Source organism: Petaurus breviceps, unplaced genomic scaffold (genome assembly GCF_028583685.1).
Source record: "Petaurus breviceps papuanus isolate PSGF00001 unplaced genomic scaffold, PetGlider_PUasm1.0 90654, whole genome shotgun sequence".
Lineage (NCBI taxonomy): Eukaryota > Metazoa > Chordata > Mammalia > Diprotodontia > Petauridae > Petaurus > Petaurus breviceps.
The window spans coordinates 1746242-1764484 of record NW_027187301.1 but is presented as its reverse complement, the minus strand read 5'-3'; the positions used below and the strand labels follow the sequence as shown (position 1 = coordinate 1764484).

At 38.9% G+C, this 18243-nt stretch overlaps 1 protein-coding gene across 5 annotated transcripts in view; it reads right to left on the bottom strand.

Annotated features, from left to right (window-relative positions):
- Nucleotides 1–16434, bottom strand: part of SEC22A (SEC22 homolog A, vesicle trafficking protein) — a 92524-nt gene extending 76090 nt beyond the window's left edge. For 3 of the 5 annotated variants that reach the window (XM_069064944.1, XM_069064940.1, XM_069064943.1), the window contains exons 1-2: nt 16280–16433; nt 7445–7645 (exon numbers count right to left, since the gene is read on the bottom strand). In XM_069064944.1, the coding sequence (XP_068921045.1) occupies nt 7445–7626 (182 nt within the window). In that variant the 5' untranslated portion in view covers nt 7627–7645; nt 16280–16433. Of the gene's footprint in view, nt 1–7444; nt 7646–10787; nt 10842–16279 lie in introns of all 5 variants that reach the window. The other 2 variants (XM_069064941.1, XM_069064942.1) reach the window with 2 other exon arrangements.
- Nucleotides 16435–18243: the final 1809 nt, after the last annotated feature.

Here is an 18243-nt window from a genome sequence, read left to right as displayed (position 1 = left end):
AGTTATTATTCTATATTTGCTAGACCAGGGGTGGGGAACCTGTGGCACTGAGGCCAGATGTGACCTTCTGGATCCTCAAGTATAGCCCTTTGAATCCAAATTTCCTTCCTTCACTTTCTTAATAAAATGATTTGTTCTTTGAAGTTTGGATTCAGTTAAAGGACCACACTTGAGGACCCAGAGGGTCACATGAGGCCTCGAAGTGGTAGGATTCCCACCCCTGTCCTAGACCATCCTCCATGCTTAACTGCTAAATTTTTATAATTATCTAGTCTTGCTCTCACTTCTTATCCACCAACTCATTTCTCAATCCATCACACAGGACTCTGATCCTCCCACAGTCCACTGAAATTCTCATTTGGAATGACTTCTTAATTTTCAAACTTAATGGTCTTTTTCAGGCTTCGTCTTATTTTAATTCCCGGTACCTTTTGATATTTGAGCATGCCCTACTCTCTTGACTTCCATAACACTATCTTCTGGTTCATCTCCTATCTGACCATTCTTAACAGTGAAAAAAGTACTATATTTCAAGACAAAGGAGACAGGTTTGAATCCTGATCCTCCCCTAATATCAACTCTGTGAACTCGGACAAGTGACAAAGTCCTCAGTTTCCTCAAATGTAAAATGATTGAACTAGATGGCTTCTAAAGGTCCCTTCCAACTCCCTTATCCAATCAGTTACTACCATATCCTGTTGATTCTAGCTCCACATCTCTAGAATCTGCCCCTTCTCTCTGATCACATTACCACCTTTTCAGTGTCTCCTCTTCAATTCACCCTTCACAAAACTGACAAAATAATATTTTTAATGTACATGTCTGATGATGTCACTCCTCAATTCAAAAAGCCTGTGGTTCCCTGTTGCCTTTAAGAAAAAAATACTGGGGCGGCTAGGTGGCACAGTGAATAGGGCACCGGCCCTGGAGTCAGGAGGACCTGGGTTCGGATTTGGCCTCAGACACTTAACACAAAAACTAGCAGTGTGACCTTAGTTAGGTCACTTAACCCCAACTGCCCTTAAAAAAAAAAAAGCAAAAAAAAAGGGGGGGGCTGTGGTTTAGCATGGAGGGGCTTTGTGTTTTGGGGGCGGCTAGGTGGCACAGTGAGTAAAGTGCCGGCCCTGGAGTCAGGAGGACCCAGGAGTTCGGTTCCAGCCTCAGACACTTAACACCCACACCCACACCCAAAAAAACTAGCCGTGTAACCTTGGGCAAGTTACTTAGCCCCAACTGCCCTCCAAAAAAAAAAGCAAAAAAAAAGGAAAACATACAAACTCATCAGCCAACACTTAAATCCCTCCACCATTTAACTCCAACCTTTTTGTTGGTTTCTAGGTTTACTTCTTGCTCTTTATGGTCCAATCAGACTCTCCTTGCTCTATGCAACCAAGAGATCAAGTTCTTTGAAGGCAGGGACATTTGCACTTACAGTTTAAAAGAATGTTTTGTATATAAGGGCCACTTAAATGTTTGCTAAATTGTTCCATACTACAGAAACCTCTCCTGCTTTCCCAAACGGAAAAACTTCTATTCTCCAATAATCTCAAAGTTTAGGTAGTCTGATCACAGATTATTTCTAATTCACAAACAAGTTGCATTGCAAAAATCTGTTTTACAAATTAGTCTGAACAGAGCTTATTTTTCCATAGGAATAATGTTATAAATGGTCATATTCCTAAGTTAGCTCATAAAGCCTATTTAACTCAAAATTCAATAGAATCATGAGCTCATTAATGTAAAAACAATCAATGTTAATACTACTAGTATCTACCAGTGCTATGAGTATTTAGCAATTTATACATGGACTTGGCATTCTGTGCAGTTCTGGTGTATGCTCTCCCTTAAATCTCTGGCCTATTGATGTCTACCATTTGTTCATTGCTCTCTGGATATTTTGATCTTCAGAGATTGTTCTGTTCTAAGATTCACAACTATATGATAACACTTAGAACCCGTGGATTTAAAAATATCATGTCAAGGAGCATTTAGGAATCACTGAAAACATTGTCGTTTCTGAAAAATAAGCTCTCTTTTTCTCCTATTCAATTCTAGATTGTGATCACTGTCCAGCTACAGAGTACTATAACTTACATACATGTACCAATCAACTGCCCAACTAACTGCTTGGCATAATCTGTATAACTAGCAATGTATGCTCAAAGTGGTTCACCACCTGAAGTGGACTTCATGAACAGAGCCCAAGTGAAAGAGGACCTCTTTAAAAAGGCTGAGATACTCCCCATGGTCCTGTTTGCTGATTCCAGTGTGAAGACTACAGAGTTATAGTATCTCCTCAGTGAAATTCAGGGCCATTCAAAATAAAGTGACCTAATAATCCATTCAGGGAAAAAAATGAATGGATTAAAGCTTAGTCCATAATATAGTTTTATCACATATTTGAAATGAAAAAAAATGAAATCAAAGAATTTTTAGAGCTAAAAGAGACCTTAACAGTCATCTAATCCAATACCGTCATTTTACAAATGAGAAATCAGTGGCCCAGAGAGCAATTAGTTAGATGTAGGGTGAGGACTAGAATAAGACAGTGCTTCTACTACACCAAATAGTACAAAACAATACCTATGAAATATCAGCAACTAAGCAATACAGAAAAACAAAGAAATGTAATAAGAATTCATTCTTTATGTAGAATGCTTGTGCTTGAGTATATATGTAGATATCCTCCTTCCTCAAGCAGGTTAGGTCATCCTTTGCCCTAGGACCTCTATTTCTCTCCCTTTGGAACTTCAGCTCCAGGTAACTGCCCACCTTCCCCCAATATCAGGCTACAACTGTGCTCCAATCTGAATTTTCTTCCCAAGAAGGTATCTTTCTTAATTCTTTCCCCTATTATCCCTGAATGTAAGCTCCCTGAGAACAAGGATTATTTTTTAATTTCAATTTTATCCTTAGAACGATGCCTTCCTTAAATAAAGTAGGTACCTAATAAATGTTTGCTGAATTGACTTAAAAGTGGAGCAAAACAGGTCAAGAGAGTTGGTTCAGATTATTTTCCAAACATCTCATTAAATAAGCAAAGTTACAAGAGATGGATTTCTTCTTTCCTATGATTAATCACTTTCCTTTCCCAGAAGAAGAAGAGTAGAGGGAACTAGGTGAAAAAAATCCCCCAGTCCTCCACATAAACTCAATAGTTCTTCTCCTATGGTCAGAAATTGGGGTAGTACAGGACTAGAAGACAGTACAAATGAAATAAAAAATTCATAAGCAGTATGGCTGAAAGACTAGGCTGGCAGAAGTGTGTATAAACAGTGCTGCTTCAGAAAAGTGAAGCTAAAGAAAAGGTTCACTGCCATTAGATGCTTTTAAACTGACAACTAAAGAGAGAAGTTTGTCAGAGAAAGCTTTCATATTACCTAGGGGACAGTATAGTCTTGACTGTATAATCAAGCTCAAATGTGAAACAACCAAGTGGCTTAATGAGGGTTGGGGGTGGTTCTGTACTTTAAGAAAGAATTTATTAATTTAGATGAACTGGCAGTGTCCAGAAAATATATATTTATATTTTTAACAGGATTATTACTCACCAGTGCTTTTGCCCAAGGTCCCCAAGGCAAGAAAAAGTGAGGAGCAATTTCTCATCGGATCTCTTAACGGATGGAGAGCAAAGCCACATCTAGAACCTTCCCCCTACAATTCAGCAGTGTTCTTTAAAAGAAAGTAACTACTCTAACAAAGTTAATAGGCTTTATGCCTTTAGTTACAGAGTTTCAAGTTCAATCATGTTTTAGCAACCCTTTTAAAACTCTGAGTTCAACTATACATTTCTGCCTCACAAATTATAATAAACAGTAAGTTGTAAATAATAATTACCCAAGAATACTGCTACTGAATCATAATAATTAAAAAAAATTACTTGCTGCTACTAACTGGGACAAAAAGAGGCAGAGACTAAGCATGGTTTTCTTAATTCTCATAAATTTTAGTGATTAATTTTTATATGGTATATGTTGCTGCGTTAATAATTTGTCATTTATAAATTTCATCATAAAGTTGAAATTGTGATTTCAAAGAAACTTCCAAAAATATTTCAAGTTCTATAGAAAGGATTACAAAGATATCAACTATATCATTTTTATGAGCAATATCACCATTTAAAAAAATTAACAAATTGAAGAACAAAATAGCTTATTTGCTGAAGGTCTTACAGCAAGTAACTGACATTTATATTATTGTACAGTGGAAATGTTAGGTTAAATAGTCATACTTCTCCATTATAAGCATCCTTGAATTTAAGGTGAAACAAGTATGTTACAAAAAAATCTACAGAGTAGGAAGAATATACAAAAATAAAACAATACAAAGTGAAGCAGGGTAAATCCCAAATGAATGGTACATATAATTACTTCTACAGGAATTCAGAGGAAAGAGAGCTGGTTAGAGGGGTTTCATAGTAGAGTTAAGATTTGAGAGCACCTCTCAGATAAAGATAAAATTCTCCTAAGTAAAGAGTAATGAAATGACAATTGAGCTCTTAATGGTAGTTCATTATTAAGAAAATCAATAAAACTATAAACTTTTGTTTATTTTAGGTTAAAAATCAGTATGGTCAGAGTTTTCAAGGCTTTGCTAAAAGCTTCACTACCCACTGCACCAGCAGGGGGCTTTAAAATCTAATAACTAATAGTTCAAATAATATAAATTAAATATACATATTAGGGGGATCAATGTGTTGAGAACAAATTTTTCATATACAGCAAAATCCCAATGAACTAGAACCCAATTAATTAGAACTCTCAATTAGCTAAATTTTTACATTTTAATTTTTTAAGGTTGCATTCCATTTTTAACAGAAAGAAGCAAATAGCACACAAACACAATCCTTTATCAGGGATTTATTTTAAAACATACCAACAAACAAAAATTCAAAACAACTTACAAAGTAAGTTCTAGGAAAGCTGGAACTACGAGCAGGCAAAGTAGGCAGTTGCCTAGGATCCAACACACAGGACACAACAGAGAACACTTTTTGATATTACTTTTTCATAAAGGTACATATTTTTAATGCCAGAAAATTTCACTCTAGCATACAAGTTTTTATTTTTTGGCATGTCAAGCTGCATGTGTTAGAGTAAGCCTAGCATCCTGTTGAGGAGTAGAAATGCATATGGAAGAGGAGGGTACAATTTTCGAACTTTGCTTAAAGAAATATTTTGTCCCAAGATTTGGCTCTGAAGTCAATACACATTCATTCCAGTTCCCTTTCTATGTACAGCTATAGCTTTATATAACAATAATTGGTAACAATACTATGATCCAAGAAACTTCAAAACCTGAACTTAAAAACAAAATGATGTACTTCCTAGAAAAGTGGATTAATATATTATCTTGGAAAGACTGTCAACTACATGGGTTGAAGTTATTTTTTCTACCCTCAGAAAACTTAATCTTAATATCGCATTACTAAGCATTTCAATTGATCACAGTATCAAAAAACTATGTCTCACCATTTTTCCTTTGCCATATGCCTTCTTCTCTACACTTAACTAAACTCAGCCAATCTGACTGTGGCAACCACAACTTAATTCCAGGGATGATTAATTTCTAAATCTACTATCTGTAGTCTTGAACCACACTTTGGTTCCATTATTTGCAGCTGTCTACAGAGTATCTTCACTTGAATATCCTGTACCATTTCAAACTTAAAGAGAATCACAGAATCTACATTTTTTTTAGCCAGAAGAGATACTGCAGATTACCTACTTCCACTTTTTTGTTTCTGATAAAGAAATTGAATACCAAGAAGTTTTTTCATCGCCATAAATTACATTGCTAATGGTAGCAGAGCTAAACTAGAAACCAAATATTCTGACAGTGACTACTCTTTCTACTACCTCATAATACTATTCAACTCATGTTCAAAAATGAGTTTATCTTTCTCTCCAAATAAGTCCCCTTTCCCAACTACTCCGTTTCTGCTAATCATACCACTTTTCTTTCAGTCTCCCAGGCCAAAAACTTAAGAATCATGTTTATCTCTTCCCTTTCATCCCTACTGTAACAATAACCATATTTTTCAAACCAAAATGGGAAAATACAGTCATCAACAACGCCTTAGTGCTACTGTGTGGGCTTACGTATCAAGGCATATTAACAGCCTCCAAGTTGGCTCCCCACTTCTATTTTCTTTTCGCCACTTTCAATCCATACTAGGTACTGCTGCCAGATTAATTTTCCTAATATATTGTATTTGCTGCCATTCTCCGGCTATAGAAACTATAAGAAGTCTATTGTATCAAGTACAAACTCCAGTCTGGCTTTCAAAGTTCTCTAATAATCTGGCCCCATTCTACTCATCTTTACTTCTCATTCTATAGCAGGTCAACTGAGGGAACTTCCTCATAAACTCAAGCATACACCAGTGTCGGAGCACTTTAAGCAGAAAGAGAGCAGTCACCTGCTGCTGCTGTTGGTCAAAGCACCTTCCCTTTACTGATCTAAATACAAAACTGTACCCATCCATCAAGATGCAAATCACTCCCATCTCCTTAAGAAGCCTTTTCCTGATTTTCAGTCCATCAATAATCTCACTATATTATAGAATATACTCAAGCAAATGCAGTATACATTTTCCCATTTTTATTTATACTGCTATTCCCCCTAAAAAAAAAAAACACAAAAAATTCAGTATCACATGTACCAAGTCAAACTGCAGCAAACAAATCAGCAATCTCATTTTAGTTCGACTACCTCCTAATCTTCTGAGCTTCTATTACGGTAGTAGCTAGTCTCCAACATAGTGTGTTGCACATGAGAGGTATTTAATATAAATCTGTTGTATTGATTTGCATAGTTTGCATCATTCTAGTTTATAACATAATTTTATTCACTTTACTTTTGTCTCATTTACTATTATCATTATAAGCTCCTTGGCAGCAAACACAAGACTTCTCTGGACCACCCACCTCCCCCATGCACTGAGCACAATGCTGGACACAAGAGTAAATGCCCAATAAATCCTTGATTTATTCACTTATAACAAGGAAAATGCATAATCCACTAAAAGTAAATCTCTTAAAAAGCCAAATGCAAATTAAGAACAGTAAGAGAGATTCCAAAAAAAGAATAATGATTTCTAAATTTATTGTAGTAGGCTCAGGATCAGATGGTTGTTGATGTGAATTATCCTGAACTTTCTTAATATAATCAGATATTCGAAATGCCAGGAGAAACTGAGAAAGGCTTCCAATACATTGGGTGGCCCCCTCCTGCTCTGAATTTATTGTAAGACATAGACAAGAGCAGTACAGCATGGGCAAGCGCAGGTGGGTTGTGATCTACATCGTTGGAAAAAACATCCAAATTGATGAGATCATGGATCCATTTGAGAATTTAAGACACAAATTTGTATCAGAACTACTTAAACTTCATTAAAATGACAATCAGGTAAATACTTTAATGCACAAAGCAGAAGTCTTACTTAATATTATATTGTCCAGTTTTCAGTGTACATCTATCAGGAAGCTGACCAAGTTTCTTCGAGAGTGATTTAAAATACTTTCTGCATTCCTGCACTCCCATGCTTTGTTCATAATCAGTAGAAGCAGAAAGCGGTAATCCATCTCGTACTCGAACCACTGAAGCAGATAAAACCATAGACATTTCAACAAACAGAAAAGACCTAAAAAAAAAAAAATCAGATAGTTCAAAAGTCAAAGAAGCATTTGTTTTAATATTGTTTTAAAATTTTTTCCAGTAAATAAATCATAATAATCATTTTCATAACATTTTTCTTACATTTTACAAAGATTATATGCTTAAACATGATCCATAGCCTAAAATTAAGCATTTAAAACCATTCATTCAGCAAGCATTTATTTAAAAAGCCCCTAATATACCAGATACTACACTAGATGCTAGGGGTGCTATAGATATAAATGAAACAGTTCCTGAAGGTAGATTAAGGGGAATGAAATGACTATGACAATATGAACACAGATGAGTAATACAAAATATATACAATAATTTCCAGGGGAAGAATGCTAGAAACTTGGAGAATTTAGGATATGCTTCCTGTAGGAAGGGGAACATACTGAGCTGAGCTTTCAAGGAAGCTAGGAATTCTATGAGGCAGAAATAAGAAGAAAGTACATTTCTAGAATGAGGGAAAACCTATGTCAAAGAAGGGAGAGAGAAGATGGAATGTTGTATCTGAAAAGCAACAAGCAAGATCTCTTGACTGAAATGCAGAGAACATGAAGAAAAGTAGCATGCAATAAACCCAGAAGGTTAAACTGGAGGACTGTAAATGATTTTAAAACCCAGAGAAATTTGTATTTTATCCAGAAAGAGGAAGGAATGTCTTGATTAGGGAAATGACACGGGCAGATTGTTGTTTTAGAATGATCAATTTAGCAGTTTTACGGAGGACAGGATGAAAGGGAAAAGACTAGAGGTTTGGGAAATCATTAAGATCTACTACAATATTCCAAAAGACAGGTAACAAGGACACGAAACATCACAGTGACTGTGGAAATGAGGAAACAAATGAGAGATGTGTCACAGAGCTAAAACTGATAAGATCTGGCAACCGAATGGATGGAGGGGTGAAAGAGAATGAGAGCTCCAGGATGAGCTTTTTAACCTCAATGGTTAGGATAGTGGTACCCTAAGAGGGGAGGGCGTTGAGGAAAGATAATGTCCTATTTTAGACATTTTCCTTTTTAGGCTATCAAAAATCGACAACATGTATCAGCTTATATAAATAACAGATAGTTTTGCCAAGGTAATGTAATAGTTTTGGGAAATTTTTGTCAGGCTGGTAGATTATTTTTTTCCTTCAGAGTATTTAAAAGGTAGAATTAATCTTCAAGTTATCTTGCAAGGTCAGGTCAATAAAGGTGATATACTTTAAGTCAAAAAACCTGGATTTGAATCCTGGGTGTAACATTTATTAGCTGTATGCCAAAGGGACACATAATTTCAACTCTAAGCTACAGTTCCCTCTGGCTAAAGCCACCTCACAAGGCTACTGCTGCGGGAAAGCACTGTAAGCCCTAAAGCACTTCAAAAAAATCAGGGTCAAAACGAAGTTTAGGATTCTCCCACAGAGGTTTTGAAGAGAGACCAAATCTCAAGAGAGTCACTGATCCGAAAATAAAAAAATTAACCTGTTATGTATGACTGAATTACCTGAGGTTCAATAATACAGTGAATTCACTTGCAGTTTCCCCCTTTATATATTTTTACTCTAAAATAAACTATCCAAGTCATTCCATTCATTTGAAATTTTCATTTTTTTAACTAAAATGACTAACCAATGTTTATAAAGAAGTGAGTAGCAAAAGTAGACTTTAGATTGCCTTTTCCACCCCCAGCAATTTCATCTAAATGAAATTAGAACAACATGGGGGTAATGTTCTACAAAGCATGAAAAGATTTTTTTAAAAAACACTGATTTTTTTTTTCTCAAAACACCTGGGGGACAAGGTTATTACCCTGAAAGGGGGGGCAGTATACTTTTTCACTTTACTTTTGTTGCTATGCCTCTAGAATTAAATGTGACAAAGTCTCTATTGCGGCAGCCAATTCAACAGATATAATTAATTAGCAACAATACTTATAAAGTATTTGAAGATTTTAGAAAGTGCTTTGCATCTGTTATCTGATTTTACTACCACAACAACCTTATGAGGCAGATGCCATTATCCTACTCTTACAGACACAAAAACTGAGACAATAGTTAAAATGACTTGCCAAAGGCATCCAGCTAACAAGTATCTAAGGCAGAATTTGTACTTCACATCTTCCTAACTATATATTCAGCACTCTATACCCTACAACACCTCTTTTAAATACCTACTTAAAGGTATTGTGCTAGGTATTGACAATAAAATAAAAAATAGTTCCTACATTCAAGGAGTCAAGGAGCTAACATTTGCTTAGGGGAACAAAACTAGTACATAGATAACGAAACAGATTATTTGAAATGAGAGCAATCACTAAGTAGGGGAAGCAGGAAAATCTTCAGTGAGTAGCTGGAAAATCAACCTGCGTCTTGAAAGAACCTAGGGATTCAAAGAGGTAGAAACAAGAAGGGAGTACCCTTCAAGTCTGAGGACAGCCTGTGTAAAGGCTTTACAAAAGCAGGAGATGAATGTGAAATCTGGTGACCAATTAGTAAGCTAGTTTGACTGGAATGGGGGGTTGAGGGATACATACAAATTCTGTAAATAAAAAATGTCTGGAAAAGCCAGTGGGAGCCACATGTGGACTGTGGTGACACTACAGAGTTCTGAACAGCAGAGTGACAAGGACAGACCCATGTTTTAGTAATATTAATTTGGCTGTGTGCCAGATGGCTTGAAAAAGGAAAAGAATGGAAGCAGAGAGACTAATTAGAAAGTTATCATAATAGTCTAGGTGAGAAGTGATAAGGGACTGAACTAGGGGCAATGTTAAAAGAGAGGAGACAAGATACTAGAGATGCTGCCAAGTTAAGATAAACAAGATTAGAACAAGTGAAATGGGTAATTGAGAATGAAAAGGTAAATATGACACCAAAGTTGCAAGCCTAGCTGACCATAAGATGGTACTACTACATCAACAAAATAGATAAATTTTGAGGAGTAGATTTGGGGGAATAATGAGTCTAATTATGAATGTTTGCTGAATTTTAGATGCTAATGTAGGGGTTCTTAATTTTTTATGTGCTATGGACCTATTTAACAGTCTGGTGAAACCTATGGACCCCTTCTCAGAATAATGTTTTTAAATGCATAAAATAATAGCATTAAAAGAAAAAAAAATTTCACAGATCTCACCTTAAGAACCCCTCTGCCAATGGGATGTGGAAATGTCCAGCAGGCAATGAGAGACTAGAGTTCAGGAGAGATAGGATACATTAGGGAACTATCTGTACAGATAAATGAATCCATATAGCTGAGAGAAATGAGAGTGAAGAAAGAGAATGTTTAACCTAGATGAGAGAGTAGATGGAGGAAAAAAAGGACTGATATAATAGCTATCATGTGGAAGAAATCACATTAGTTAGGTTTAGCCCCAGAGGACAGAAACAGGAAAAATAGGTAGAAGTAGCACCCCCCCACCCCCCCACCCAGAGGCAAATACAGGCTGGGTGTAAAGAAAATTTTCTTAACAGCTGGAGCCATCCAAACATTAATGAATAGGTTGCTTTTTTAAGCAGGTTTCCTCTTGTAAGTCTTTAAGCAAAGGCTGGATTGGCCACATGTACAGGTTGGACTAGATGATTTCTGATTTTTGAGAAGTCATACACTAAATCTGGAGCTCCTTCCCCTAGCAACAACTACTGGGAATTACTTTTCTGTAACAATGTTAAGCAATTTCCATAATGTAAAATTAAAAGACCAAAGATGGTAACCTCTCAAAATTTCAATGGCAAATCAAAGCCACTAATTTCCCCTAAAAGTTAATATTCTTTCCCACCTCAAATTATCTTGTACATCCTATGTGCTCCTTTTTTTCCCTCCCATTAAAACATGACCCTATTCTTTATAAGTAATTAGTTGGTGATTACAACAAATGACAGAAAAGGAAGACCAGGAAAGTACTTTATTTTCCTCACCAGTTAACCAAAATATCTTCCCTAAAAGTTCTAAAGATAAGTTTTACCCACCTTGTAATTTTGTCTGGGGCTCCAGAAGCTCACAATTTTTGGTAAAAAGTCTTGATCGTACTAAATTACCCTAGTTTTTGGCTCCTTCCCTCCAAAAACAAAACAAAACAAAGGAAGCCACTCACTCATACCAGAGGCATATGACTCTAGTGCTCCCTGAAGGGGAATCATCCTGTACCTAATTCATGGCATACCTCCCCACAGGGAACAGTTTGAAGAGGGAAAGGGAAGAAAAGAAGGCTATAGCTGGCTGGTGCAGTGGATAGAGTGCCAGGCCTGGAGTTAGGAAGACTCATCTTCACAAGTTCAAATCAGGCCTCTGACACTTATCAGTGGTATTATCCAGGGCAAGTCACTTCACCCTGGTTTGTCTCAGTTTCATCATCTGTAAAATGAGCTAGAGGAGGAAATGGCAAAGCACTCCAGTATCACTGCCACCAAAATCCTAAATGGGGCCACAAGAAATCAAACACAACTGAACAAGCACCTATTATGTTATAGGCACAAATATTATCTCATTTGATCCTCTCAACAACCCCGGGAGATAGGTGTTATTATTACCCTCATTCTACAGATAAAGAAACTGAGACTAACAGAGGTTGAATGACTTGCCCAGGATCACAGAGCTATTAAGAGTCTGAGACCCAATTTAAACTCAGGTCTTCCTGACTCCAAGCCCAGACATGGACTTTTCTATGACTACATGGAGACAGCCAGCGTAAAGAACATCAGACTTGGGAATCAGAAGAAAGCTGATAACAAATCCCACTTGAAACACTAGTTAGGTGACTGCTGTCAAATCTCTTAACCTTTATCCCCACCTTTCTTCTTTGTAAGATAATGCCAGAACACCTACCTCACAGGGTTTGGGGTTTTTTGGGGGGTGGAGGGGTGCCTCAAATTAGATAACTGCTGTAAACTTTTTGTAAACTCTTAGATACTATGTCAACTATTATTATTACATAAGTAACAGCGGGGAGCTAACTCCCCATTCCCTCAGTACTGAATTACCCATCACTAAAAAAAAAAGTTGTATAAAAAGCCTGTCCACCAGCAGGTTCATTCAGCCACTTCAGGGTCCTCCTATGACTGTAAAGTTAATTTTTTTATGTCCCTCTTGTGCCAAATCTAGAAATTCCATAACTGGTACTTAAGACTGAATGAGATAGGGGTGGCTACATGGTGCAGTGAATAGAACACCAGCCCTAGAGTCAGGAGGACCTGAGTTCAAATCCAGACTCAGACACTTAACACTTACCAGCCATGTGACCTTGGGCAAGTCACTTAACCCCAATTGCCCTGCCCCTCCCAAAAGCCCCCCCCCCAAACAAAACAAAACAAAAACAAACAAAAAGACAATGAAAATCTCTAGAGGTTTCACAGAATCTGAGTGGAAATCACCAAAATTAGACCACGCTGAATCCTAATCTTCATAAAAGACTACACTCTAAAACTATACCAAAGGACAAGGTGAAATAGACAATAAATCATCCTACTCTGTCTTAGATGATATATAAAGCATTTCTCCCAGAAAAAATAAGAAAAGAGTTTCTTTAACTTGAACTTCAGGAACATGACATTTTACTGTCCTTCTTATGCTCACATCTTCACTCACACTTTCTAACTGTGGGCTTAGTAGCAAGCACAGAACCCATATTACATGATGTCACTCAATGTATGTCTACAAAAGCTTCCCACTCTGGTGCTATTCCTTTTAAGGAAGGCAGAAGATGGAGGAGGAGGGAGAGGTAAGTTGCTGTAATGAGGTTGGTGTTGTGAAAAGAACAGGAGCATACCACCTGAGTTTAATTCTTCAGTTTGAATCCTGGCTCTCACACCTCCGAGACTCTATGGCACTGAGCAAATCATTTAATCTCTCTGAAACTCAATTTTATTTGCCAATGTTTGTGGTATCTCCCTCAAAGTGCTTTGTCAATTAGGGTTAGAATTTATTAAATGCCTACTATGCGCTGAACATGGTGCTGAGCAATGGGGCTACAAAGGCAAAAGATGGTCCCTATTCTCAAGGATTCTACAATCTAAGACAACTACATACAAACAAGATAGAGAGTAAGAATTGGAAACAGTCAACAGAGAAATGGCTCTAACATGAAGGAAGATTGGAAAAGGCCCCTTTCAGAAGGTCTTAGGTAAAATATAACAAATCCATTTTTGGACATAGTAAGCTTAAGATTCAGTTTGAAATGTCCAACAGGCAGTTGGAGATGAGAGACTGAAGGTCAGGAGAGGTTAGGACTAGATTGATAAATCTGAGAATCATTTGCAGAAAGACTATAGTTGCCTCCAAGCGAGAAGATGAGATCACCAAGCAAAAGAGATGAAAGATAAAAAGAGGCCCTAGGACCAAGTCTTGGCATCTATGGTTAGTAGGCATGACCTGCATAAAGAACTAAAAAAGCAGACTGAGAAGGTGCAGTTAGACAGGCAGGGAACCAGAAGAGAACAGTATCTTGAAAACCCAGAGAAGAGAGTATCAAGATGATCAATAGCATCAAAGGCTGCAGAGAGGTCAAGAAGCATTAAAGAGATTACTGGAGAGAAAAATTTCAATTAAATGAGGAGTTAAGAAGAAAAGTGGGAGAAAAGGAAGTGGAGGCATCAATTGTAAACAGTCTTCTCAATGAATGTAGGCAGAAAAGGGGAATGATATAGAATAATATCTAGCAGGAATGTGGATTAAATGAGTTTTTTTGAAGGAGAGACATGGGCATGTTTTTGTAGGCAGTGGGGAAGCAACTAGTAAACAGAGATCGAAAGTAAGTTAGAGAATGGGGATGACAGAGAGGGCAATATGTTGAAGAGGATGGGATGGGATCATTTGTGCTTGAGGAAAGCTCTGCCTTGGAAAAAAAAGAGCCACTTCACGTGAGACAAGGGTGAAGGAGAAAAAATGCCAGAAGGCACTTCAATGATGTAAAAAAAAAAAAAAAGAGGAAAGAAGAGAGAGCTCTAGGCATAGCCTCAATTTTTTTCAGTAACACATGAAGTAAAGTTATCAGCTGAAAGAGTGGAAATTGGGGGTGATGCTAGAGAGGGCTCCAGGCTGCATAGGAGATTAGAGAAGGTAAAATGCTATAGACATGTGATGTACTGTTTTATATTATGGTCCTGCTCTAAGGGTATTACAAATTACAATGTAAGCTTTTAATAAAAGTGGTGCCTTTGAAGGCCTAGAACGAATTCCCTTATCTCTGCCTTTTGGAATGAAAAACCTCCTTCAAAACTCAGTTTAGTAATATGAGTTAGTTTCTGGCTCCTTTATTACAGCTAATTGCCTTTCCTCCCAACTGTGTCCCAAAAATTAACCTTGTATTTAATTTTAATCTATTTTCTTCATTTTTATCTTATATACCTGCTGCTCCTTCACTCTCCCCCATCTACCTCATGATATAAACTTCTTGATAGCAGATTTATCTTTGTATCTCAGCCCAGAACAGCCAGTGGTAAGCTTCATAAATTCAAGTAGATGAATTGAATAGCACTACACCAAGTCTTCCTAAAGTCTTAGGGCAGTATTAAGTTATAATAGCTTTAAAGATATGCTTTTAATAACTTAAAACTGCACAAAACTCTTGAGACACCCCATACTTGGAACTCTTGCTTTGGCCTTTAACTGTACTTTCCCTATGATCATGATTTAGATTTGTCTTCCCAGGCCCCAATCCCACCCCCAGACATCCAAGAACCTTGAAAGCAGGTGTGTCTTCATCCAGTCTTTTAACACCCACATACCAACCCACCCAGTACAAAGCCTGGCCCCTACAAGAACCAAAATATAATCAGAGTTTCCTGTCACCCAGCCCCTTACTCAATAAACTCCAGCGGCTTTCTCTTACCTCCAGGAACAAATACAAAATGTTCTGTTCATAACCTAGTCCCCTTTCCAGTCTTACACTTTACTCCCCAAGTGACAGTGGCCTCTAGCTATTGGCTCCGGGCATTTTCTCTGTGGTCTCCCAAGCCTGGAACGCTCTCCTTCCTCTGCTCCAACTATGACCTCCTTGGCTTCCTAAAGTCATAACTAAAATCGCCGCTTCTACAGGAAGCTCCTAATAATGCCTCTAGTGCTTTCTATCTTGGCATTACTTCCCATCTATCCCGTATGTAACTTGCTTTGCAGACAGTTGTTTGCCTGGTATCTCCTCCATTAGAGCGCAAGCACCCTGAAGGCAGGGGCCGTCTTTTGCCTCCTTTTGCAAAGCCGGTGCATAGCACACAGCAGGCACTTAATAAATGCTTACTAAACCGAACTGAAGCTTCGTAAACCGAGGCAGAACTGAATGACGCGGCCGGTCCCAGCTGCTCCCATCTCTGCAGCGCTCTACGGTCTGCGGTCCAAGCTTTCATACCACAAGGTGCGGTAATGATTTTTACACACCCCGCAGCTATTTGTCCCCTCCTCCTCCCCTTACCCCGTGGACACGCCGGGGTCCGCTGACGCGGGTGGAGCTCCGGTTACCTGGAGGGTCACACGACATGGGACGGGAGGCCGGGGAGGAAGGAGAGGGGTGAGCTGGGGGCAACGGGACGGGGGCCTAGGCAGTGAGGCGGAGAGGAGAAGGGTGGGGCCGGGCCCCTAGGCCGGAGGTGAGGCTCGAGGCCCTCGGCGAAGGGGGAGGGCCGAGGCCGGGGCCCTACCTGCTGAGCTGGAAGCCGCCGCTCTATGAGACGCGGCACGCGATGCATCATGGGACCCGAGAGCGCTCTCGCCCCTGGGAAGGGTCGGGGGTGCCTGGGCAAACCGTCACGTCGCACGCACTGAGAGGGGTGGGGCAAGAGGGGCGGGGTAAAAAGTAACTCTCCTCCCCCTTCTCCTGTTCCTCCCCCTCCCTCCCCATTCCCTCTTCTGCCAACTCCAAGCCTTGGCCCCAGCCAAATGTGACGCATGCGCGCGCGCTTACACACATGCGCAACGACGCCCTCGCTTCCAAACACACCTGGGAGGTAGAGATTAGTGTATGCATCTCTCTCCTCCCCCCCTCCCTCCCTCCTCTCCCCATCCCATCCTTCTCTCCTCTGTCTCCTCCCCCTCTCTCTCCATGTCCCTCCCCCTTCTCTCCCACCCCTGAGAAGGTTGGAAGGCTCCTGGACGTGCTTTCCTGGTGTTTGGACACGTTAACAGGCTTTTACTGAGCCAGTCTCTGACCAGAGAATGATGAAGCAGCAGGCCAGAGACCAAGTGCCAGAAATCAGGTAGCCGCTTAATTAATTAGTTTCATTAGGAGGAACAGGTTTGCAAATTGGGAATTCTCGTGAACAGAATTCCACCTTGCCGTTGTGAAGACACATTTATGTACACAGGTACATAAATCACTGGATTACAAACCATCTATTCCAGGGCGGGCGCGGTCTCTCACAGCAAACCCACTGATGGAAGGCAGTGCAACAGTTCTGGAGTACTTGGGGGTCCTTACGTGGTGGGTCACGGGACCCGAGGTCTGTGCGGGAGCACGTCCACAGCCTTGATTCACTTCACTTCAGACCTACAGGCACAAGGATGCCGGTGACTGGGCATAGTCAAGGTTTGATCTGTCATTTCAAGCTTCCATGCAAGTCTGACTCAGGCTAGAAAAGACAGTTCTGAAAAATTCTAAATTATCAGTATAGTCATTATACACATCATGTCGATTATTATAAAAATCATAATTCCCTTCACAGAGGGGATGATCGCTAAGATCACTTCCAGCTCCTAACATGGCCCATAGATTTCCAAAGTGGGTGATGGGGGGGGGGGGAGTGGCAGGGCGGGGTGGCCACTGGAATGATCCAGGGGAAAGTAGTGGTAGTAGCCTCAGATGCAATGGGGAGAGATTGAATAAAAATAATGGGGGCAGCAGAAGCATGACGAAAAAGAAGATAAAATTTTGAAAAATCTTTTGTATGTCTTTCATCTGTTGTGTAACAGAGTTAAAGTAGTGATTACGTTATTTTCCAAATAAACACACAAAATGCAAGTTATAACCAATCAGTGGCCTACTCTGCCAACATATCTTAACAAGGAAGTGTTGGCAGGTCAGCCTGTTGGCATTGTTGGGAAGTCCAGCATATATCTGCAGGAATGTGTGCATATAATGATTTGTTTATAATATGATCCTATACATGACACAATATTGCATCATCAGAATTTCAATGCAGAAAAAACCCACAACTTTACAATAAATTATTAAATTTAAGATACGTCATTTTAAAAATTATATATTTTTATTATATTTTTATTTTATTTATTTTATATTTTTATTATTAATATTTTATATTTTTTGAAATGATGCAAATTTAAGATAAAAAAACATTAAAGGGTTAAAGAAAGTAGATTTCCAGGGGAACACTAAGTGATTTTCTTTTTTGAAAAGGAACCTAAATTTGGGAACCTCTGCTTTTGACTCTAATGTGGTCCTCCCCCAGCCAAATTACAGTTCACCCTTCTTACAGCCTCCTTCCTTTCCCTTTAAAATATGGGGCACCTAAGACAGTCTCTCAAATGTACTTGGATCCAACTGCCCAGTTCCTGGCTATTAGTCATTTGTGAAGCACCTCCTTTGTGCTAAGTCAAGTCAAATATTCCTCAAGCACTTATGTGAGCTTCTGGAGGGCAGGGACTGTCT